Source organism: Aythya ferina (genome assembly GCF_964211825.1).
Source record: "Aythya ferina genome assembly, chromosome: 5".
Classification (NCBI taxonomy): domain Eukaryota; kingdom Metazoa; phylum Chordata; class Aves; order Anseriformes; family Anatidae; genus Aythya; species Aythya ferina.
In genome coordinates, this window is record NC_140301.1 from 46,163,936 (window position 1) to 46,188,593 (window position 24,658).

General features: G+C 43.6%; 2 protein-coding genes and 1 long non-coding RNA gene across 4 annotated transcripts in view; 2 read left to right on the plus strand and 1 right to left on the minus strand.

The window, feature by feature from the left end:
- Window positions 1-7,054, plus strand: part of CEND1 (cell cycle exit and neuronal differentiation 1) — an 18,870-nt gene extending 11,816 nt beyond the window's left edge. For both annotated transcript variants that reach the window (XM_084522682.1, XM_084522683.1), the window contains exon 2: window positions 2,220-7,054. In XM_084522682.1, the coding sequence (XP_084378808.1) occupies window positions 2,397-2,789 (393 nt within the window). In that variant the 5' untranslated portion in view covers window positions 2,220-2,396 and the 3' untranslated portion in view covers window positions 2,790-7,054. The remainder of the gene's footprint in view (window positions 1-2,219) is intronic.
- LOC311438373 lies at window positions 6,751-14,475 on the minus strand. The gene is made up of 2 exons (XR_014694069.1): window positions 14,134-14,475; window positions 6,751-13,448 (listed from the first exon to the last, which is right to left on the minus strand). It is a non-coding gene; the product is annotated as an uncharacterized lncRNA (long non-coding RNA).
- A 715-nt stretch (window positions 14,476-15,190) lies between these two features.
- Window positions 15,191-22,804, plus strand: GATD1 (glutamine amidotransferase class 1 domain containing 1). The gene is made up of 8 exons (XM_084522686.1): window positions 15,191-15,392; window positions 15,739-15,815; window positions 16,203-16,308; window positions 16,780-16,887; window positions 17,294-17,388; window positions 19,620-19,713; window positions 21,565-21,676; window positions 22,106-22,804. The coding sequence occupies exons 1-8, from the start codon at window positions 15,233-15,235 to the stop codon at window positions 22,107-22,109; spliced, it is 756 nt and encodes a 251-aa protein (XP_084378812.1). The 5' UTR covers window positions 15,191-15,232; the 3' UTR covers window positions 22,110-22,804.
- The last annotated feature ends 1,854 nt before the right edge of the window (window positions 22,805-24,658 follow it).

The following is a 24,658-nucleotide window of genomic DNA, read 5'->3' on the forward strand; positions in this document are numbered from 1 at the left end:
TTCATTTGTTTACTTCAAAGCTGGCTAGCTGGGATATCTAATGTCTTTTGGAGACTTAAGGCCCCGTCTCACCGAATAACTGCTCAGCTAAAAGTCATCTGTCCTAAGGGAGGTGCGTAAGGAGGGTCAGTGAAAAGCCTTCTGGAAGTGCATGTCCTATCCCCATGCTACAGGGAGAGCTGAGATCTCTCTCCTGGTCTAGCTGCCAACCTTTCTGATGGCTGAGAGACATCCCAACCTTTATACGAAGGGACTGAGTTTTCAGTAGGACTACGATAAGGTGGATGTGTTCAGCATGGCTTGAGCATGACTCGGTGCAGACAGATGCCAGGGCTACCTTGAGTACTGGAAGTGATCTGGCTACCCTTGCCTGGAGCTTAGCATGTGTTATTTAATTTCACTGAGATGCTGATGGACATCTCTTGCACATTGTGTATCCCCATTCTAAGGCTGCAGCTCAGAACTTTGCTCTTCAGATGCATTTTAATTCAAATTTCAAGTTAAATTTTTGGTGTCACCCAGAACATCAGCTTTCATAGGCAGGAGGCAGGACGGGGAGGAGCTGGCTTGACTGGGATGTGGTCCATATGGGCTTTACCTGATCAGGAAAATATTCTCTGTTCAGGGGAAGTATATGCCATACTAGTATCAAGGTCACAAGCGTGATGCAGCATGGGAGCTGCACATTTGCGTGACTCCAAGGCTGCAGTTTCCCCAGTCAGCTCCAGTTGACCAGCACTGGTGAGGATGCTGGCCATCATACAAGAAACAGTTTCCAGGGAGACCAGGAGAGAGGGCAGTTTCTCGCACCAAGCAGGAAACTAGTGTCTGGTTTTGCTCTGAACCCAAACCTGACATTTCTGAGTAGGCTTCCTCCAGGCCAGCATTTCTGCCTACGTGGAGATTAAAACACAGCATTTGCTAGCTTATTTCTCTGAAGAGGCAGCAGCACAAAGCACTGCTGTCACCCTAGGTCCTTGTCCGTCTGTCATTAAAGGAGAGATCTGCCCTCTGAGCCATTATGGAAGAAACATCTACCTGTAGGGGTTCCTGAGGAGCCTCTTTATTTCTAAACCCAGACAGCTAATAAGCTCATATTTCACTTAGCAGGCAGAGCACTCTCAGCAGGCCCCTCCAGCACCGAAGGTCAGCGGGGAGGTAATGAAGCAGGTGACTCAGATCTGACTGCTGCCTCCTCTTTATTCACTATTTCCCAAATCTGCCGTGGTGCTGTTGGAGGCAGCCCGATGGCGAGCTGCCCACGGCCACCTCTCCTTCCTCCCCTGCATGCAGGGACGTCGTGGTGGGAGTGCCATCTCCCACCTCGTCCTGCCCAGACTGCTGCCTGGATGATATTTTTGCTGTGTTTTTTCTGTCCCTTTGAAGCCCGCTCTGCCTGCTGAGTTACCGGGATGCAGCCGTGCTGTTTACTGCTTTCATCAGCTCCTTGGGGAAAATGGCTCCAGCTAACCACCTGCAGTACAGCTGGCGTCCTGCTCAGCTCCATAGGCAAGCCCAGCTAACCACTGCAAGGAGGAGACAGGAGTGAGAACTCTCAGCCACCGAAATCTTCTCTTTTTTTGACAAATCCGTGCAGCTGCACTGGAGTCAGTACACCATTTGGCAGCAGCTGGCCCTTACCTTGCCTTACAGTAGCATTGCTGACAGCCTTGTAGCTCTGATACCCATGATAATTGAGGAACTAATCTATTTTAATTATGCAGTCACTGTCTAAATAGGGAGTATCAGACAAGATCACATTAACCACTTGTTAAACTTCACATGAGATACTGTTGTAAAATGAGAAGGGTGAGTGTGAATTACGGGCAGGCAGGAGCTACAGATGTGTTTCTCCATGGAACAAGATGTTCTCACCTTACCCAGGAGGAAGGCAGCTGTGGTGAGCAAATGAAAATTAAGATCTATTTGGTTGGAAGTGAATACATCTGGTCACTGACAAAGGGCATTGCATACATGGCTAGGATTAGGTTGTCTCATGTGGACCATGGCCATGGCAGCACTAGGTGATGGCTGGTGTGAATGGTTGGTGTTCTCTCAAGTGCAGGCACTGTAGTAGATGCCTTGACTGCAGCTCACAGTTACTAAAGGAAGAGACAACAGTTTTCCAGTTTTTCTGTCCCTCTCCATTGCTTTCAGCTGGGATGTCACTGCCTTGCTCTGTCTTCATTCACCTCACAGTGCTCTGCTTTCTCTTCCAGGTGCTGTAACATGTCCAGGTAGGACACCACCAGTGTGAACATCATCCCAAGACAGTCACTCCAAGCCATCCCTCTCAGGTGGCTCCTCTGCTTCAACTAGCAGCCAGACAGAGGTGAAGACCTGGGCTTGCTCCCCTTGTGAGAGGCATCCAGTTGCTGCCCACAGCACTCATAGGGATGGATTCCAAAGGCAACGTCCGAAGTGGAAACAAACCCGATGCCAAGGCCACCAGCTCTGGAAAGCCAGAAAAGCCCAGCCCTGTGCCTGCCACCAATGCAGACAAGAAGGAGACCCCCAAAGAGCAGCCTGCTCCTGCCACTGCCACCAAGAAGGCAGGCGGCGATGCTGCCATCGTGAACAACCACAGCAACCTGAAACCCAGCCCAGCCGCCACGGAGACACAGGAGGCCACCGGCCAGTCCCCTGACTCTGACCACAAGGGAAACAGCTCCGAGGAGTCACCAGGCAGCATCTTCGACAACATGAAGCCCTTGATCATCATCGGAGGAGTGGCAGTGGCTGCGCTAGCTGTGATTGTGGGAGTGGCGTTCCTAGCCCGGAAAAAATGAAGACCAAGGCAGGGTGGGCTGAGAAACCCAACCTGGCTGTACAGCTCCTTTTGAGACAAATGCATGCAGAGAAATTCTATACATATCTATATATATAGAGCGAGCTAGATAGGTCAACAACACCAACCGCAACTCCAAGAGTCTTGTTCAAGACAACTGTGCCAGTTTGACCCGATGTGGGTAACTCCATGCACTCAGTGTGTTCTTTTCATGTAATATATCTTGGCTTATACCACTGTGTATAGATTACAGCTTCTCCTGATCGGTGTAAATGACGGTGTCCCCTCCCCTCCCTGCTGTCCTCTCTGGGAGACACCCCCACCTCTCTTGCAATCCCCTGTTCTCAAGTCCAAAGTGTTCTTTGTCCCATCCAGAGTCCCTGCTTTGTGTTTTGGTTTCTGTTTGGTTTGTTTCTAAGTTGGGTTGTGGTGAAGAAGATGTAAGGAGAGATGGAGCCTAGTGAGAAGACCCAGTTCACCTGTCATTGTGTGTAGGGCAAAGTGTGATCTCTAATAGGTCTCGTGTACCTGCTGCTCATCAACCCACCGTTAAAAACCCAACTCCAAAGTGCCCCAGAGAAACCAGGCCGGCTGTAGCTGGAAGCTGCAGCATGGCAGAGCTGAGTAAGCAGCTCAGGACATCACACAAGTATTTTCACTGGCTGAGCTGCCAGCTAGGGAGTGAGCAGAGGGACTGTACCGTGACCGACAGTGCAGGTAGCAGTGTATGGAGATACCTGGCAAAATCCCATGCCGATTGCAGGCAGACAGCAGCTGCCGTCTGCTTGGTTTCTTGTACGTTGGCAGCCTTCAAGATCCCGCAGATCAACAAGGTCACAGGGGCAGTGTTCCGGGATAGAAAGGCTTTGTTTTGGATCTAGTATTTCCTAAATTTAGGCTGGGCTTTGCAAGATGCTGTGGCCTCAGCCCCAAATCCCTTAAGGTCAGCTGGACTCTTTATTTCCTGGGGGCTCTGGATCAGGCTGTTCACCTGGTGTTTTCCCACTGAAGGCTCTGGCCTCTCTGCAGATGAGAAGGTAGGAAAACAGGGAGACACAAGCAGGTTTTAGGGGTGGACAAGAGCTGGGACCCCATAAGAAATAACACTGACCTGCTTCACACCAAGGAAACCCTTGTCAAGGGCACTGGAAATCCATCTGGTGATCCTAGGGCGAATTCTCACCTCCCTCCTGTGAGTGGCAGGGATCTGTGACTCCTCTACATCTTGGAAATGGAAACAAATTCCCAATGCTGGGGAACAGCCTGATTTCATTGGTGAGTACCTCAGATCTAAAGCCAGACCTTGCAAGAAGGAAGGGAGGCGACCAGAGGGCGTTTGGTGCATTGGCAGATGACCTTCGCCTGACACCAAGAAGCGGGCAGATCTTACTCTGAGAGTTTCCACTAGGCTATTTTTGGCTTCCATGCTACTGCAAAAAGGCTCTTTACCTTGCTCTGTGTTTTTAAATTAGGTCAGAGCTCAGATGAGGTCAGAGATTAGATGAGGTCAGAATCACAGGCTCTCTGGAGCTCAGCAGCAGTTGCAGCCAATGGAGTTTTGCATGAGAAGGTGGGGAGAGTTCAGCAGAAATCAGTTAAAGATCCAACGTGACATGTCTTTGAGTCTGGATGTATAAATTTGGTGGGTACTGGGCCAGAGAAAGGCCTTGGGTACTGTCTTTGCAGTACCTGCTTCTGGCAAAATTACTGGATAGCATGGTGGATGTGTATAACCCAATCTGGTAATTCTTCTCTTGGCTCACATCCTAATTTGCCTCCAAATTTGGCCTGATGAGTGCATATGGCTTCCCCAGATAAAATGCCTTTTTGACACAGCCTGGCCATTCCTATGCTGAGCTTTGTCATCCTCCTCTTTTCTCCAAGGCTCATAAAATATTCCCAAAAGGCACGCAACCTCTGGGAGTATCAGATGCTCTCTTCTGATGAACAACAGGCTGCTTGCAGCTTGAGTTTAATGTCTACCTCTACTTTTACCAGTACAGAGACAGGAGATGGTTATGTTGGGTTCACGGTGGTTTTGGTATGAGTGCTAACAGCCTCAGGGGAAATCCGGTTAGCTGAAAGCACTCTTCCTCTGTGTTGTGCACATGCCTCCTAGCAGCAGTGCTGGAAGCAGAGGGTCCACGGCTAGGTGCCTCTACAATGCCACTTTTGTTTAAAGAACTGATTTCCCCTCGTCCTGTTTTGCAGATGTTTAGTGGTTCACTTTTTTTTTTTTTTTTTTTTTTTTTTTTGTGGGTGGGAGAAGGGAGTGCAAGCAACAGAAGAGAGTGAGAGGTATTGGGGAAGCAGAGATGTGAGACAGAACATAACTCAGAAGCAGTCCCAGCAACGCTCCCTTGCAGCAACTGCGGGAGGGCTTTGCAAGAGCACACAGTGGGGCTGCTGCATCTCCTGCCTGCACCTAAACTGAGAGCCTGGGGTGCTACAAAGCCCCCAGACCCCGGCAGTGCCCTTGGTACATCCTTGTGCCGTGCTGGGGTGAGGCCCCATTGCACACCACCTCCCCCTGCTGCTGCTTGCACCCTGACCTGTGCATTCTGCTTTCCCCATGAGGGAGATTTTGGTGCACACACCAGAAGCAAACTGCAGTGCAGTGCGGCCAGAAACCTCATCTATGTGACTGGGAGGACTGTGCCCACCAAGTACAGGGTAACGTATCCAAACGAGTGGGGTTTGGATACAGGGATGGCTATTCCTGTGCTCCCCTTCCCTCAGATCTCTGGGGAAGAGATTTCAGCTTTTGGCTGGAGGGAATTTTGTAAGAAATTTTGCTTATGTTGCCCATGAGGAAGGGAAGCCGGCTATCCCTGTTCTGATTCTTGTTTTGCCGAAGTAGGGCTGGTGATTTTCAGACATCGACTTCTGTTTTCAAGTCCTGTCTTCAAAAAAATATTTCTATCTGCCCTGTCTGCTCCTCCCTTTCAACCCCTGATGTGGGATTTATTTTTATTTTTAAAAAAGCATTATTTTTTTTAGCAGTCTGTGGCATTACAGATGCAGCATCTATCCATCCAGCACTGGCCAGCATAGGTAGATGCAGGGGAGGAAAAAGAAACACCTGCCTCATTTGAGTGATTTTTTTTTTTTTTTTTTGGTCTGCTTGTTTTTTCTTTCTAAAATGTTTTTGTGTTTTTATTTCCTTGGCTTAAAGTTCAGCAAGGGAAGAGGGGAAAAACAGTTCTCAGCCAATGTGGGCCTTAACCATTTCTGTCCACATCCAGCCCCCCTTGCCCTTAGGGCACGTGGATGGATTCAAGACTTCATCCACAAACATACCACAGAGATGGGGCTAGGACCGCAGCTCATCCTCTGGGTATGTAACCACGTGCTAGCCCTCGCTAGGCAATGAACGTGGTTTGTCTTGTCTCATAAGAGAACTTCTGCTTACTGCGATCAATTAACACCACCTGCTGTCCGGATCCTTTCTCTGGAGCCCACCTCTTTGGTTTGGAAAAACACCTCTATCTATGTGTGCGTGTGTGTTTGTGTGTGTCTGTACACCACCCTGCCTTGAATATTCTGTGTATGTATGTATACTTGCAGGTTTATATTACTGCAGTCTGGGTAAAGCCACATTCTTTGTAAGGAAAAAAACAAAACAAAACAAAACAACAACACACAAAACAAACCTGGAGATGACCCTTCATTTGTTCCTCTGCATTCACACAAAGTGTCCATGACGTCTTTTCTGTGCCATTCACATCTCACCGTGCAGCACCCAAATTCCTTTTTCTGTCCTGGTTTCTTCTCAGAGCAAAGAATGTATGGCTTGTGAACTGCCAAATGTACCATGTGCCCATTGTGCTAGGAGCTCAAAGTCACTGTTCCCCCTCCCTGGATATTCGCGTGGGCTCGCTTAAAAATAAGGCACTTTTAAACAATTCTGAACTGTACTGGACTGTGCTGTAGTGCTTTTCACAGTGTGGGTCTAGTGTTGACTTGAGTCAGGTAGATCAAGCGTAGATGCCATACAAGCTCCCAAGCACGCAGCTGGGGCCGTGCACTTCAGTCCTGAATTGCAAACGACATCCTCTTAGCAAACACCTCCTGTTCTGCCTTAACGTGCCAGGCTGTGCGGTGGTTTCGTTTTGAGAAAAAACGTCCAGCGAGAACTAGGCTGAGAAGAGCAAATTCATCTCTCTCAGAATCAAAACGAGATTGAAACCAAATTTGTTGAGAAGTAGAAGGCTTAAATGACTGAACTCGCTGTGCTAAATAAATAGTTGTCTTTTCTCGTACTGAGCACATGCCGTTATTTGCTTGATGTTATTCTTTGTGTGGTGTTTGTGATATGAAGTCCTTCTATTGATATCTCCGTGGGGAGAATGAATTAATGCTTAAAACTAGTAAGATTCTGCGCTTGGGTTTTGAAGAGATCTAGATTGCTAGTTTACTCTTGATAAAGTGCAAATTAGAAATTTGGGAAACTGACTTCACAAGTATTGCAGTTTATCTCTAAAACTATAGATTTGGTTATTACACCAGATCCCAGTCTATTTTTAAGGAGCCATACATTTTAGTCAAATACAAAGATGTTGTGCTCTTGAGCAACTTTGTAGAAGGCTTTTGATGCTTCTAGCTTTAAGAAAGATGAAATGGGTTACACATCCGCTTCCTCTTTCTCCTGGTTTAATAGACTGTGGTAAGTCCTGCTACTCCTAACAGTTCTGCAGTAGGATGCAAACAACCCTGGTAACAGAAGGGTAATGTAGCAGCATTTTTGGGAGGGTAATAATGCATTCTTGCAGGTGCTGTCACACCTCACAAAGCACTGAGCAGTTGCTTGCCCTGAAGCACTTATTAGTCCCACTAGGTGGAGTGATACATTAAAAATAGATTTGTCTTTGCTGAATCAAAGCTTAGGGATTGATCCCCCAGCTACCAAATCTAGGGGAATTTTTCCATTGGTTTCAGCATGCTGTGATCAGGCTTCGCGATCTTATCGGCACCAGGGCTATGATTGCAGGTCTCTGTAAAATATAAATGCATTTCAGTGGCATGTTTTACAAACCTGGCCAAAAATACTTCTTAGTCTTTTGCTGAGTACAAGGGAAACCTTCTCTAGTATTACCTGAGGCAGCCACGCTTACACTGACATTAGCATTTATGTATAAACAACAGGATAACTAAACCACAAAACCAACCAACCAACCAAAAATACTAAAGCCAGTGAGAAGAGATGAATGATTCTTGACTGAAAATCCCTTCCTTTCCTGGATATGTCACTGGGTTCAGAAATCTGCCTTTTTCTAACTAGAATTGGTTGAAAATATAAATTCTGAGGATTCATGAAGGAGAAAAAAATGTTCTTGAAGAAATAAACCAAATAAGGAAGATAGTAGTAATAGTACTACTAGTAGTAATAATAATAATCATAAAAGTCTGACTACAAAGCCATGCAAATTATCCCTTGTTAACTGGATTTCTCAAGTGTTTTTGCTGTCTCTGTTCAATGTTAGAGTTTATGAAGCAAGAAAAAGGCCTGAAGTTTTCCACAACCAACTTTGTGCAATTAAAGGAAATTGCAGGTTTATAATTCAGGCATTTTTAAGGGCGGTGTTCTCTCTTTTCACATGCTCTGTTGTCAAAAGGTCTGAAAATCCAATATAAACCCATTTTGATCCTCCAGTTTGTGACGTTTTGCTAGAGCAGGGATGCTGGTACACCTTACTGACCATACAGGTTTCTTCCCTTCATTGAGGACCCGTGGAAGAGCTGCTTTCTGTAGTCAGCAACCACATGGTATATTTTTCATAAACTGCTACCAGTTCTGCTTTACAAGCTGGGCATCTACCTTAATGAAGGGGTTGCCTCTGACCTGGATAATTAAAATTCTGCATTTAAGTTAGTTAAGTTCTTAGTGCTGGAGGCTGGAATTGGGATATTTCCTGATATTTACACTAGAGGTATTTGGCTCTTTACTCGTTCACAGAGAAATCTGCTGATGCTGAAGATCTGACCCGGACTGTCAGCACATTTTAGGACTTGTGAGTGGCACTCGATTGACAACTCCACTGCAGAAAGCAGGGAAGCCTGAGTAGGAATTTTCTGGGCCAGGGTATGTGGCACCATCCACGTACTTCAGAATTCATGCTGTGGGTGACAAAGAAGCCAGGAGAGGGTGATATGAGCAGTGTCTGCCTCCTACTGTGGATTAAATTTTGCTGCTCTGTTTTCAGCCCCTATCTATCCCCATGTTGTTCTTGTCCTGCACTGACTGTTTGGGTCCTATTCCTAAAATGTCTCCTGTCCCCACTTCAACTAGAAATTGGTTCTCTTCCAAATTTCATCTTCTTGAAGTATTACTTAATCATTAATGGGAAGTTATTTTTTAAGGGCAAAGAGCACAGAATATGGCTAATAAGATTAACGATAGTCTTAGCTCTCATGGTCAATATGTGGTAAAGAAGAGAGTGTACTTCATCTAGGTTCATCTTACTGAATGCTTCTGTCAAGAAGATTGTTCTCCTTGGGCTAGACTATGATTCCTTGAATTTAGCAGCTCAGATGATGATGCAAGGTGCAGTTGAGGGGACTGCAACCTAACTGAGACACTGGCTTGAAACATGCCCCATGTGCCATTCAGCTTGATTTGGCTGGCTATATTTCAAGACCATTTTTTAGTCTTTTATTGAATCTTGCATTGGTTAGCTCAGATCACATTATTTTGAGTGACCCTGAGGAGTTAAATCTGTTTAGCAGAGAGTTTTTAATGATAAAGACTTTCTTCCTTTCTCATATCATCAGTCCAGCCATGTGACCTGTTTCCTTTTTAAATCCCAAATTCCTAGACTGTCTGCTCATGCCAGGTCTTCTACAAACTATACAGCTCCACTGGCTTCCGGAGATCTGATTAATTGCTTGTGCTTTGCTGCTGCTTCAGCTACTCAACTGTATTCCCAGGCAATTCTGCGGATGTGGCCTTTCCACAGCAAGGCAAAAACCATGCCCCAGTGCAGAGGCAGATTTTGGGTTGCCCTACCTAACAGACAGAGCCAAAGTTCAGCCACTTGGTGCCTAAGGGGAATGCAGAGACTGTGTAGTGTAGCAAGGAATGCATGAACTCTTCATTTGCCCTAGCTGCTAAGGCATGGGGGTCTGAGATGCAAGATACTGCATGCTTGTCTGCCACAGGAGCTCAGCAGAGGATAAAAACCTAGCTGGAAGCTCCCTTTCTGGTCCTTACTCTTTCACATCAGAGAAACACTGCATGGCCACAACTTCTGCTTGGGACTGAAGAGCTGGGGGCTGCCTGCCAGTTGGCTGGGAGGGCGACAGAGCACTGGAACAGGCTGCCCAGTGAGGTTGTGGAGTCTCCTACTCTGGAGGTATTCAAAACCTGCCTGGATGCAATTCTGTGCACCATGTGTTAGGTGACCCTGCTGGGCGGGGGGGCAGGACCAGGTGATCTCTGGGGATCCCTTCCGACCTCATCTATTCTGTGGTTCTGTATTCTGGCTGCTCAGGAGAAGTTAACGCAGTGTGTGCGTACACTACATGTGGCTGAAGCTAGTGCTGCTTTGATCCTCCAGGTTTTGCACCAAAAATACAGGCAGAGAAGAGAGGTCCTTGAACTTCTCAGGCTGGCTCTCAGCTGAAGCCAATGATCTGTATTTTTGCTGGCCTGGAAGAATCAGTTCGTGTGCAAGGAACACGCTGCTGTTCTCGTCCTCCATTAGCTACAGGGCAGAGGACACAGAAGACTGCAAGGATTCCTCCATTTGAGTGGGCTGCTCAAGTTTTGTGAAGTTACACGAGACAACTGGGCCTGGAAAATTTACATCTCATTCAACAAACCATGCTAAAAAGTTGACACAAAGCACATGGTAATAGGACAGATCTTAGTCTTTGGTTTTCCAAATGCATGAGTTTGGCTCTACCCTGCACTGAAGTTCTGCTTGCTGCTTTAGGAAGCATTTGTTATGTTCAGACACTGAGATGCTGCACATGGGGAGACGTGCTCTCTGCTCTTTGAGGCTATGCCTTTCTGAGTAAATAGATCTTCTTGCTAAGAAATATAATGTGGGTTAAATAGGTTCAGACCAACAGCATTTGCACATCTTACTCTTGCACTCAATTCTTTTCCAGTTAATTGTTCCCACCTTGAAATTCCCAAATTATTCCATTCCATTTTTCTAATATCTCAAAAAGCAAAGCCCCAGCGCAGGATCCCAAGAATAGTCACTGCTTCTTTCCATCTGTGCGTGATGATGCTCCAGTACCAAAACTCCCAGGAGGAAGAGAGGAATCTTTAATCATGTTTGCAACAGTAAAGACCTGCATTGTATCCCTGGTTTTGCCACAGCAGCTTCAAGCAGTCAAGTTTCTGGGACAATTTGATAAGAACAAGGGTGCCACACAGTTTGCCATGTTTAAAAAAAAATAAAAATAAAATAAAAATAGAATCATTTGGCTTTATTAAGTTTTGAGCAGCCCTTCTTAAGCCTGGTGCCTTTTCGTGAGTCACTGGTTAGGACCCTTTCAATTGAAATCTTTAAAAGGTGCATTCTCGACTCTCCAGTGAAAACCAGCTCCCTTCTAGTGGTAGGTGCAGGTTGTTTACAAACTTGTGGAGAAACCAAAATTGTAGAAAGGGAACTCGTAGGTCAGACTACAGGGGATTTCTTTTTTTTTTTTCCTTTTGGTTTGCTTTGATTCTATTACTTTGCCAGGGACTGACCCAAAGGACTTGGAAGTCCGATGGAAAGCTCAACCACGAGCAGCAGGGGCATGCTGCTGGAAGCCACCAGCATCTTTCCAGCATCGTTGGTGGGTTTTGTATCAGCCCCTGGCAATGTTTTCCAATTGATATTAATTTTAAAATGACATCTTGATTTCTTCCCTGTACAAACAGACCTGCTTGTCACTTACACATATTTACCTGTGTTCAACATAAAGGTTTGTGTTTTTCTTTTTATTGTTTTATTTTTAATCATTTTTTAAATTTTCTTTCAAAAACAATATGCTGCTAGATACATTTCCTGGAGGGAAATGGACACCTACCTACACACAAAGCTATAGAGCTAATTTATACCTTGTTGAATTTATAATCTTGTCTATGCTTATATGGACACTTTGTATGGGCTGCAGCTCAAACCTTAAAATAGTCAAGAATTTTTCCTTTCCCATATAGTATTCTATTTACTTTGACTTAAAAAAAAACAAGCGTATAAATGCAATAATGCAGGTAGACTAGAAATACTAGATTGAAAATTAAAGTAGTTTAGCTTGTCCCATTGTGACTGACAGTGTTGTATGACACCCAACGCTGTACCCTAACATTTTCCAGGCTTTCTACGTAGCTGAATCTAGTATTAGCTTTGAAAACCCATTGTATGAGTGGTGGGTGGATGGGTTGGAAACGTGTGCTCTCTACACACTGTATGTTACTCACATCAGAAGCTGTATGGCCACTCCATATGCTGTGAAACTGTAAATGATTCCCAATACACCTGTAACTCTTACCAGGATTGTGAGAAATAAACTATATATAGATATCTATATATACATATAGATATATTGAATAATTCCTCATGTGAGCATCTTTGTGTATGTGGTGTGTGAGTGAAAATGGCTATCCTTCCTCTCACTCCTCAGCTGTGGCCATGTTTCCTGCAGGCTGAATATTTGCTAGGATTAGAGATCCCAGTAAGAACCATAATGCAGGGCAGTCCTTGCCCCGAATCAACGCCAGCCTACCCAAGGAAGGTAGGCAAAGAAAGATTATTTTTATTATTCCCAGAGAGAGATGAGGTGTAGAACAGCTAGACGACTTCTTCAGAGCCACCCATGAAACGTCTCCTGACTCCAATGATCCCCATTCTGTAGGCTGGTCTCCAGTCTTTGCTGCAGTATGAAATGCTCTCCCCACCAAATAAACTCTCTGATTTGCTTGGTTTTGTTTTTAAGTTGGCCTGGGATTGTCCAACCTTACAAGGAGTAAAATGAGCATCTGTCTGGTGTCTGTGTCTGACGAGAGGGGAGGAGGCTTGGCAGTACATGTCACTGTGAATAGTGGCCATCACGCTACATGCTAGCTCCAAAAAGGAGCTCTGCAGATATCTGCAGGCTTTTGGAAGTGAATCCCGCAAGAACTAGGAAGACAAAATCCCTCATTGTAAACCCCTTCGGGCCAGGAGAAAAGGGCAGCCTTTAGTTGCCAAAGCTTTAATTGTCTGTGATTCTTGCTGCAGAAACACAGCTGAGGGGTCAGGATTTTAGCTTGTCTTAATATTCATAAAAGCAGAAGCATAAATAAACTCTTGTCTGAGTCCAAGTCCTGACTTTGAGGACCTGCGACAGGTGGATTCCTGGCCCTCCAGATAGGATGTGTAAAGCATCACATATATTGGGACAGTGAGGAAGTGCAGAGCCGTCTGGGCAGGGGTGGAAACCTGCCCTGCCCTACATGTACTGCGTGAGAGCATCACTGCAACATCATTGGCAAATGCACGGTGAGCGCAAGCGTTTCCCAGAAATGTTCTTGCTCAGTCCTGAGTGTCCCAGCGGGTGGGCACGGCTGTGATGTAGCTTATTTGCAGATGCCCTATGGAATGCAAGGCACGTCTGCACACAGACACGTCTTCAATATTCCCCATCCATCCTTCCTCACTGTCCTCCACCTTTTTCCCTGCACCTGTTAACAGAAATTTAAAAAGTATGAAAAGCAGAGGCAATGTTTACAATTATCTTAAGCTATACACTGCTTTTCCGCACTCCTTTCAATTCTAGCCCTCATTTATCCAAACAAAACGGTATGATTCCAAATCACTTCACTCTAAACAAGAAACACTGTGGTTATGTTTTACCAGACCAGGTTCAAAGAGGAAGCACTCAGCTAACTTAATGTAACCGAAACATCCAGGCTCTACCAAACTGAACAGTCTGCATGAGGTAGCAAATAATTTTTATTGTTCTTGTTATCCTACTGCAGTGCTAGTTACTACTCATGCTTGTTACCCTCCCAAAATAAGCAGACAGAGAGACTGCAGAGTTCATCCAGTGCTTGCTGGAAGAGAAATCAACAGAAGAGCATTTACAAAAACTACCAGCATGTGCTCTGATAAAGCTGAGATTATGGCACCTACTGAGCAGTGACTAAGTATTAAGACATCACTACATAGTCTAATTTCCTAGGAACTGGGGCTCTCTCACATGCATTTTTTTCTTTCTCTACGTCTTCACTTTCAATCATTGTCAAGTCCTCTAAAGCTTTGTATTTTGGACAGTCTAGGGAGGATGCTAAGAGCTGATGGAGTAGGATTTGAGACAGCAGTTGCTTACTGCTCATGGATTTAAAAAATAAACTAAAATAGACTCACAAGTAAGGAATAAGGAGCATAAATCCAATGCTTAGTGCCATAATGGCTAAAGATGCTGGAGCGTCACCAAGCTCCCCCTGCAAGGTGGCTAAACTGAATAGTGCAAGGTACCCTTTGAGTTTTGCTTGGTTTTAATCTGGTTCTGGTAGCTAAGCTGGAGCAACGAGAGAAGAGCATCCAGGTGTCTGCAATTAACCAGTCTGCGGTTTCAGAATGCACTTTTAGAGAGGAAAGAAGACTGACGGGCAGGTGATTGAACAGACAGACAAGCAGACAGTATGATGGCATGATCTTTATTTCCTTTAGGAAATCTGGCTGGATATCAGGTCTCGTCAAATAAATAAACAAATAAATAATGGCAGAATTGTACTGTCTTCATTTTATACCCATCATTTTGTAATGGCATTGTTTCTTTATAATGCTCTAGCAAACATCAAGACGTAAACCTAATAAATTACCACAAGGATGAAAAATGCAGAAACTAAACAAGGCTGGCAAAAAAATCACATTTTTTCCCGTGACCCATAGAGCCAAAAGCAATGGCATCTGCAATAAATGAGTGTTTTTCTTGAGGAATAATATTAGTCATTAAAAATCAAGATTAAACACAAATAAGATGATCTGAAAGCGAGATGAAGGATGGGAAGGACACTCTCAGGAAGGTTTGGGTGGCTTTATTTAGTTCCTTATCTCCTGTGTCAGAAACCTATGTTCATGGGGCTTCATGGGGACCCTTTCAGTACTCAGCTGGCTGAGGAGGGGTTTCAGAAATTGGAGCAAAGTCGGAAACCCAGCACCTCATCAGGGCAACGAACACTTGCTGACATCTCGACGCTCACATCTGCTTTTCCATTTCCAACACGCTGACACTGCCTTCACCTTCCCAGCGTGGGGTGGCCAACACATGCCTCCAGTCAGCATCAATGTGGGTGGGGGGAGTATGAAACTAATGAAACTAGCACAGAATATCCACACAAAACCCGATGAGGAGAAGCACTGCAACCAACAGGGCGCTGCCTACGAGGGGAAACACAGGGAGCGGCCACCACAGGGTGCGGGGGTGGCGGGCGGGAGGTTTAAAAGGCGCCGCGGGCCGCTCATGGCCGCTCCCCTCGCGGCCGTCCCCCCTTCGGCTCCCTCTGCGCATGCGCGGCCGGGCCCCATGAGGAGACGGCCGCCGCCCCCGCCGCCCGGCTCCGCCATGTCGGAGCGGCTCGGCAAGCCCACCTGCCTCATCGTCGCCAGCGCCGCCGCCGCCGGTGAGAGGCCGCCGGGTCCCCTCCTCCTCTTCGTCCGGGGGCTGCGCACCCCCTGTCCTCTCCCTGGGCTTCCCAGGCACGCCTGGGGAAAACGAGCGCCTTCCCTTCTGCCCTCCTTCCCCTCCGTGTTGCGCCCCCAGCCCGCAGGGACGCGCTGCTCGCATCCTTGTTTCTCCCCGCAGGAGGCTGTGCTTTCCTCTTAAAATACCTCTCTGAGATCCTTCAGAGCTTGTAGGATGAGCAGGGAAGCCCGAGTCTTTGCGCCTCGCTAGGTGAAGCGTGCTGGTGTTGGGGATGCTAAAACACCGCTGTGCTTTCCTTACACCGCCGGGCTCCTCTCTTCCAGGTGTGTCAGCCCAGTCCTTCCTTCACTGCTTCACGCTCACCAGCTCTGCTTTCAACCTGCAAGTCGCCACCCCTGGGGTAAGTAAAAACGAGCAGTCTTTGTGATTTCAGCCTGAAACCAATTGATATCTCTATCGATAAGGGAGAAGTACGCTATTTCTTTTCTTTGAGATGCCTTTATTCGCTTACAGATTAAGACACACTTCTTTTTACTGCTGATTTCTTCATATTGATCCTGAATATGAGCATGCCATAGTATGGTTCCAAACTTCTCTGTCCAGTATCCTGGACGCTCTTAACAACGAGCGTCCAGACAAGTGTTTGAGAATCATTTCAGTGGGAAAACTTGAAAACTTAAGGTTTTTGAGAGCTAAAGTCTCTCAAAATCCTATGTTTATCTGTCAGGAAATGTAGCAGAAATCTGCAGTGATACTGACCACAGTCTTTGAACCATGTTTCCACTAGGGGAAGTCAATTGATTTTGTGGATGTGAATGAGAGCAACATGCGCTGGATACAGGACTTCCGCATGAAATCGTATGCAAACCCTGCCAAGTTGGAGTCAATTGATGGTAAGGTCTTCGCTGTTGGCTACTGTGTCATTTCTATTTATGAGGGAAATATGCTTCTTTGTGTTAGGTCTTTAGAGGATACAGAAAAGGCATAAAAACTTGTGTATTAAGAGGAAGCTGTGGCAAGTAGTTTATTCTTACTTATCTTGCATTAGTAATTCCCTCTTACTATTCTATAGTATCATACATATTATTAATTCTTGAAATAAACATTTTCCTAAAGTAGAAGCTAGCAGACAGTGCTTTTAAGCTTTGTGTAAGTAAGAATGTCTCATTAAAAAATTGTGTTCTCTGTTTTAAGAACCACCTCTTTTTCTCTGTTCCACATAGATCTTGTAGTTTGCTTAGTTCTTCCAGTTTGTGAAGTTTCTGAGTGAATTAGGACATCATCACATAAGTTTGTCAAATCTGGAATGGATTTATGGTCAGTTCTTTTATTTGTATTAGTCAGTTTCTGTTCCTTCTTATTAGGTGCTAGATACCACGCGTTGCTGATTCCGAACTGTCCAGGGGCTGTGACTGACCTTGCAAACAGCGGGTACCTGGCTAAGATATTGCAGCATTTCAGCACTGAGAATAGTAAGTGAACATCATTAGATATTTTATTAAATCAAGTAATCCATACTACCTTGCTATTGTTGCAAGACTGTTACCTTCCAATGACTTGTTCTGAGAAGTTGTTTATGTAGTAGTTGTAGAGTGTTGCAGCATACAGAACTGGAAGAGCTATTTTAGAAAAATGTATCTTCTCTTAAAAAGCACTATCTTTGTGCAAATCATAAAAATAATAACAGTAGCTTTGGAATGTGTTTGTGAAGGTTCTCTCCTCAGTGATGCAGAAATTGCTCTCTGTCAGCAGGGCTCAAGGTTTAGAGTAAGATTTGGGATGTACCAGAATAGTCATTAAGGCCCCAATAGATCAAGGCTTTTGGCTATTTGCTGATGAGCACAACTTCTCAAATATGCTTTGATTTTTTTTCTCTAGAGCCTATCTGTGCGGTTGGACACGGTGTTGCAGCATTGTGTTGTGCCACCAATGAGGATAAATCCTGGGTGTTTCAGGGATACAGTCTGACAGGGGTAGGTTGAGCTTTCATCTGACTTCTGTGTGGGGTCTTTTTCTGTTATGAAGCTCTCTACCTATCCAGGGGCCTGTGACTTCAGGTGATGGTGCCAGTGTTTCTGGTCTTATCCTGGAACTTCCTACACACATAAGTTACCAGCCTGGTATGCTTAGTTTATGTTCAAGGTGTGGAGAGTTGTCATTAGCAAGGGGCCCAACACCATGCATGAAGGTATTGTCTCACTTCAGCTGTCACATCGAGAGTGTTTTCATTCCCACTGTTCCATAAACTTTAGACTGAGTCTATGGATGCTGGAAATGACTGCTGCAGCTCTTTGGATTAATAGCTGAGAGCTCTTAATTATTTTTTCTGTTGCACAAATGCTGGAGGTAGACTTTATTTCTCAAGGTGCTTGAGAAATGTGTAGAGAAAGTTTCAGGGGTTGAGGAGAAAGGTGTTTAACTGTTTTTGAGTTAAAAGCTAGTTTGTACAAAGTATGCAGACACTGATGTTTTATGTACTGTGCTACTGCACTGCCTTTTTTTCTGACCTTATGGACTAATAGGGCAGTTACACCTGTGCACCAAGGTAATGCAAGCCTATATAGTATTACTTCTAGAGTTGAAAATTTACACCCAAATAAATTAAGTTTGAGACTCAAAAGCTATCACAGTGTCCTGATGTGCTTGTATTTGGTATTACAGTCTATGATAAAGCCTCTTAAATAAGAGTCATGATGTGGGCTAGCTATAGTTGGACTGGAAACTGTAAAATTCAACTTTTTTCTTTGTGTATAAAATGTCTACTAAATACTCCTATTTTCTTTTCATTTAAGCTGTTCTCATACTCAGCTCCCAGTGGAGTAATGTTATTTGGACTCCATGAGTGACGCTCTAAATGTTCCAAATGTACATTTTAGTGTTGAACACCTAAGCAGGTCTCCTGCTTATATGAAGTTAATTGCATGTATGCTGTTCAGTTCCCAGGCCTGCACCCTCTACCTAGTTAAATATCTGATCTATACCACACTCACCTCAGTGCAGATACATGATGTTCTTTTATCCTGTCTTGAATGGTTTATCCACAGAGTAGTTTCCTGAAAACCAATTGTACTAGAAATATTGGCTAGTGGTGTTGCAGAGTTGCTACATGCATGGCTTCAAGGTAGATGATCAGTGCTGCAAGATTAGGCTTTAGTTGAGAGTAAACACATCTTGGTTTTGAGGGTTGAATGTTTGAATATCAGCACCTTTAGACCTTGATGACCTGAAGATCAGGCTGTCTGCTACTGGGAAAGAAGGTTCCCTAACACTTACACCAAGGTCTTGACTTGTTTCTGGTGTCACTGTGTGATGATGCAGGAGTTCTCAGTATTTTTCCTTGACTTTGTTGGATGCTTTCTCTTTACTAATACCTCAAAGTGCCTTAAATATGGAACAGGGATATATTTTTGTTTCTGCTTTAAAGCAGTTGGAATGGTTAAGTAAGCAAACTTGATGCTGAGAATATTGAGCTGCAATAGCTTCTTACTGGGGACACTAATCTTGATTTAAAACTCTAATGCTTCCTGATATCAAGATCAAGTGTACTCCAGCAGATTTGCTGTGGGATGAAACACTTTGCTGCAGAGCTGTAATACATCAAGATCTTTTTTTTTTAATTAGGCTGTGATTCTGTCTGTTATGTGGATGCAAGATGTTTTCTCTTCCTATAGTGGTAATAACATTGAATTCAATTCCTATGGCGACCAGTAGATTATATCACTCTAATTTCTCACTCAGAATATTTTAAAGCAACTCATACTAGTAGTTTGGAAACTGAATCAAGTGGAATTTAAAAAATGCAATTTCAAAGTATGATGCTGTGTTAATTCTTGGAAAGCTTCACAACTGAGGGGAGAGAGAATCATGGATGTGACATCTTAGAGATGTTGCTTAGCTATTCTAGTTAAATAAGAAGTGTTTAAATATCAAATGCATACAGTGCAGATCTTTGGCTTGAATTCAGGAACACTTCAGCTGATCTGCAAAAAGAGTTGTCACTTTCTTTTTCTCACATGGGAACTTTCAGTGTGCTCCTTATAGAAAATCTGTAGAAGCTGTCTGTGGTCATTTAGTTTCCTGCTTTGCTTCTGTTGCATTTTCTATGTACAGCTGGGAGGATGGTAGGGGAAACAGGAAAAAATGACAGTTTTGCCTGGCTTATTTTCTATAAAAGTAAGAATTATTTCTTTTTGATCTTTTTCAGCCCTCTGTGTATGAGCTAATAAGGCAGCCTAACTTTGCCAGTTTATCCATTATTGTGGAAGACTTCGTGAAAGATTCTGGAGCTACATTTAGTGGTATGTCACTCCCATTGTCCAGCACTTCATTTCATGGCCAAGTGTCAGAAATTAATGTCTGTATACCTATTTTATGCATGTGAACAGGACTTTGATGTGGTATCTAATCTTGCATTCTCATTTCACAGATATAACTGAATACCCTAGTGGGTTTGAAAAGAGAAGAATAAGTGCCATGAAATACTGCATGTGGATAAGTAGGGCAGTACAGTAGAGCACATTGTCTATGTGGCTGTCCATACCATACTTTTTTTAACCTATGGTAAGCATGAGGTAGCTTATCCTGCTGTGAAGACAGAATACATACTGCAGGGGAAAGTGTCTGCAGGAGAGTTTCCACTGATCTGCTGCTACACAGCCTATACCTGCAGGGAGATGTCTGTATGGAAGCAGTGTGCTGCAGCTGCTTCCTGGCTACACAGCAGGGAGTATGTGCTGCGGTGGGAGAGGTTAAGTCATAGCTTAACCTCTCTAAGTCATAGCATTGAAAGCTAGAGGCAGTACACTGAATGCTTCTGGTTATTCTGATCAGTTGTTCTCTAGCTTTGAATAAAATACTTGATGGTGAAACTGGTTTTGTAGTTTTTTTTCATTACTAGTCATTTTATTATTAGTAAAAATGTAGAAGTTTGCCTTTCAAACTGCAAAACCTGAAGTTCTGTACTGTGTGAGAGAAAATATCCATTTCAACATGTCACCTTCTCTAGAGTATTTCTGGATGTGCAGGGAAACATTAATTTCCTTTTATAAGCTCCTTTCTTTCAGTACTGAAGAGCTACAGGGAGAAATAAAGACCAGAACCATTTACAGCATTTACAACCATTGTTTGTTTTTCAGCTGTTTAGTCTCCTATTTTGCTATTTTTTTGAATCTGCACTTAATGAGATGCCTATGGTATTTAAGTCAGCCTTTATTTAACAGAATAATGCCAGCCATTGAACTGATACAACTTGAGGTGGCTAGATTAGATATTACATATGTGGTGTAGGTTGGAAATAGAACCAGGAACCTAATGCCATGCATCTATTTTTCCATTGACAATAAAAAAAAAAGAAATGCCATACTTATCAAATTGTTGTATACTCTTTGCTTAATCCTCTTCTGTCCATGCCATCAATAGCCATCAGACTATTTGTGTGCATAAATGGCATCTTTATGCTTTTTGAATGAGCTGCTGCTATGTCTTTCTTCATAATTGGTTCAGTACTGACAGTTTATAAGCTGGTGTTTCAGTGGTACATGTTGTCGTGTATCTGGCTGAAGAGGTGTTGACAAATTAAGCAGAAGAAGGAGAAGCATGAGTGGTTTGAAAGCGGTTTGCTGTACTTAGGTCAGTAAGAGGCTGGGAGAGGTGGAAGAGAAGGTAAATTGGCTATTACTGACAAAATAAGGGTTCTGTCTGGAATGAAGTAACATAAAAGTACTGCTTGGAGTACTGAACAATTAACACATCAAAATTATAATTGACCATAAAATAAGTGTTTTCCTGAAGGTTCTGTAGCATCATAATCACAGCTTTGATGTCTTGCATAAGAAGAGTTTATACAAGGCAATTAGAACTTAGAAAGCTTTCTCTAAGGCTTGTGTTAGGAAAATCTCTTGATATATGCAGTTTACCTGTCTGGTGTTAATTGAATTAAGGGACCAGTGTTGCTGTCTTACTACTAGAAAGTCCTCTGAAATTCAGGACTGGGGGCTTGAGGTTGTCCCTGTCTGTTGGGGTTACAGTTCAGCATGTCCATCACCCAGGAAATCCTGGTCTTGTGCATTGGAGTTTTATGAGATGAAATGCTGGAACTGAAGTAGTGTCCACTAACGTCATGCTTGTTATTTTTCTCCTCTTGTATGTAGCCAGCAAGCCAGATGCTGTACATGTTGTGCTGGACAGGCACCTTGTGACAGGACAGAATGAGAATTCCACTCTTCCAGCAGTCCAGAATCTTCTTATGCTTTGCAATGTCAGGTAAGGCCATATGGGAAATGAGAACAAGACCAGGTAGTGTCAAAGCATCCTTTGCTTTCAGGAGTCTTATCCCCAGACAATTTTTTTATCTAACTGCTGAAGTATGTGTTGTCTTTGCTTTACCTATTCAGTCTGAGTCTTTTGGAAAAAAAGCATTGGTGAGTATTTAAAAAAAAAAAGTTTAAAAAGGGCTGGGAAGTACACAGCTATCTATTGAAGCTGGTGGAATACAACAGTAAGCTTTGTTAAATACATGTTATGAGAAACATGTTTCTTTTATGCTTTGGCAAGTTAGCATTCGGTCACTGTATTTTAGGATTCTGGGAATGAACAGATTTCTGTTCTTTGGTAATAGCTTGGCTGTCTATCTTTTTCATCTTATCAGTTAGAAGAAAACATGTAAATAACCACAAATCTTTTTTCCTTCAGGTGAATGGGTGCTAGAAGCCCCTTCTTAGCTGTGGACTAACAAGTCATGTCATGTTTGGATGTTTCATTCAGCAAGAAATGAAAGAGCAGGTCTCTTTGCAAACAGAATGGATGAAGAGCCAGCAGGCTAAGGATTTCCTTGTCTGTTAACTGGATAAAACATGTCTTTAAATGTCTATCCTGGACTATGAAGTGACTGACATTGAAGTGGCAATGCCAGGTTTTGCACACACTGAATGGATGAAGGTTGTGAATAAGAAAACTTGGAAGTGCATCACACTTCAGAAGCAATTATGAAACCACCTTGCTTTTGTTACTACATCTTTTTTTATTGCCTCTCTATAGGCCATTAACTTAGAGCTGTGGAAAACTATATCTTAAAAAAAAAAAAAAATCGATGGCCATGAGTATGATTTGATGAAGCTGAAGACCCTGCTTGAGGTTGACATTTTACTGGCCATTAGTAATTCTACCCTAAAGAGCACTTGGACATTAGGGAATCATCTGGCATTTGTGGTTTAAATATAAAAGTCTACATCTAGTGCTTCAGTGAAATGCAATTTCATGTGTTCTTACCTTTCTGCTGGTAGGTCACAAAGTTACTGTCTGAACTTTAAATGTCTGTGATGTTCATGTATCCTTAGAATGGAATGGAAAATGTATAGCTAAACAATAAAACAGTCATTTGTTTTGAAGACATTTTTCTGTAGTGCTACTGTTGGCATAATGCATCCTTGTTTTTTTGCCTTGTATGTTCACATTAATGGATTTGTTTAAAATGTCAGCTCAGCTGATTTTTTTAAATGGTCTTCTGTTAGCTATTCTGCTTTGTGGTGTGTAATGTTGTTTGTTCTTTTCAATGGTTGAAATATTTCTCTCTGGCAAGTACATTGCGGTTGTTGCTGGAACTTTATGGACAAAGGAAAAAGTTTAGTAGATAACACGGATCACATCTTCTGAGCAACAAATAGATCAAATCTGGCTTTCTTTCTGAGCAGCAGGTGCAAATTGAAGTTGAGCGTGGAAAGGAATATTCATAACAAGAATAGTTGTAGATCTGGTAGTTTAAATCTTTGTTTCTGACAAGCCTTCTCAGGGATTTAACCTCTGTCACCATCAGGACAAAATTTCCATCTGGATTTTTAGGGGGCTGTCTGGTGAAATGATGTGGAAAACTTTTTGTGTATGTATTGCAGAAGTATTCGGAGTTATGGTAACTTTGTGTTGAACATTGCAAAGCTACAGCAAGGAGACTCTGTCCCCAGAAATTTTATTTAAGTAAAGGTGAAGCTCCCCACCATAGATTCCACTGATTGCCTGAGCTTCTGTGTAGGGAACTTAAGAGGGGTTTGAGTCAGGTTTTCAGGATCTTAGAGGAGGTAGGTGCAACTTTTGTGGCTTGTAAGATGAGAGCTTTACCACTCTGGATCTAGGCCCTGACTGCAGCTGCAAAGTAAAATCTTTCCAGAAGAACCTGAGAAGATACATGTCTGTAGTACCACTCAGACTGCTTCCATGCAACTTTGCCAGAATCATTAGACATTTCAATGCTTGCCTGTAAAAACTGAATACTGGTGACCACCCTGTGTCCTGCTTTCTTAAGAAAATTTCTGTCCAGTCTCTTCAAGAAGCTACTAAGTGAAGAAGTGTTCAGACCACTGCAGGCTCTGATCAATTCCATTGTATGTTTTTTCCTAGCAGCCAGGACCTGTTGAAACTGCCTTGTTTGTGCCACTATCAGGAACTACACTAAAGTACAAAGTACATTGCCTTTAGATTTTGCAATGCTTCCTTCTTGCCCTGTGAGAACATATGGAAGAGTTAGTGTCTATTGTCACTCTTTCACACGGGCATCTCCTCAATCCAAATGGTCCCTAGTGTTGAAGCTGCTTCTGAAAAAGAGGAAGAATTGCATGACCCAATGCAACCCAGCAGAAAGTAGTTGGAGAGGGGATGTGTGCAAATACATGAAGCAATGTTTCTTTACCATGAGGATGTTCAAACACTGGAACAGGCTTCCTAGAGAGGAGTAATTCCTGTCACTGTTCAAGAGGCTTTTAGATGATGCCCTCAATAACATGCTTTAACTTTTGGTTAGCCCTAAAAGAGGTCAGGCGGTTGGCATGGATGATGTTTGTAGGTGCCTTCCAACTGAGGTAGTTTTTTTTTTTTCTAAAACTGGGGGAAAGATGGAATTGAAGTAGAAAATGTGTGGCTGTTTAATGTCATGCTAGAGGCATTCAGCAAAGTCTTATCCTGATTTTTTTGGGAGGACTGGGAGCTGGGGTTAGTGGATTGGAATGTGGAGGCAGTATCCGTAATTATTGCTTACTATCATTTGACATCTGTACCGCGTGCAGACAGAACTAATAGCACTCTTAATCTACCTCAAGAAGATATTTGGAGAGTTGGTGACCTTTCACAATGCTTTCATTTACTTCTTCATCCTGGAAGTTTCCAGTACAGTTTTGTAACATCTGCTTATTTTGAAGCTACATAAAAACAATGGGGTTAAAGTACAGGCCACAAGCAACAGCATGTCTGGTTTGGAGG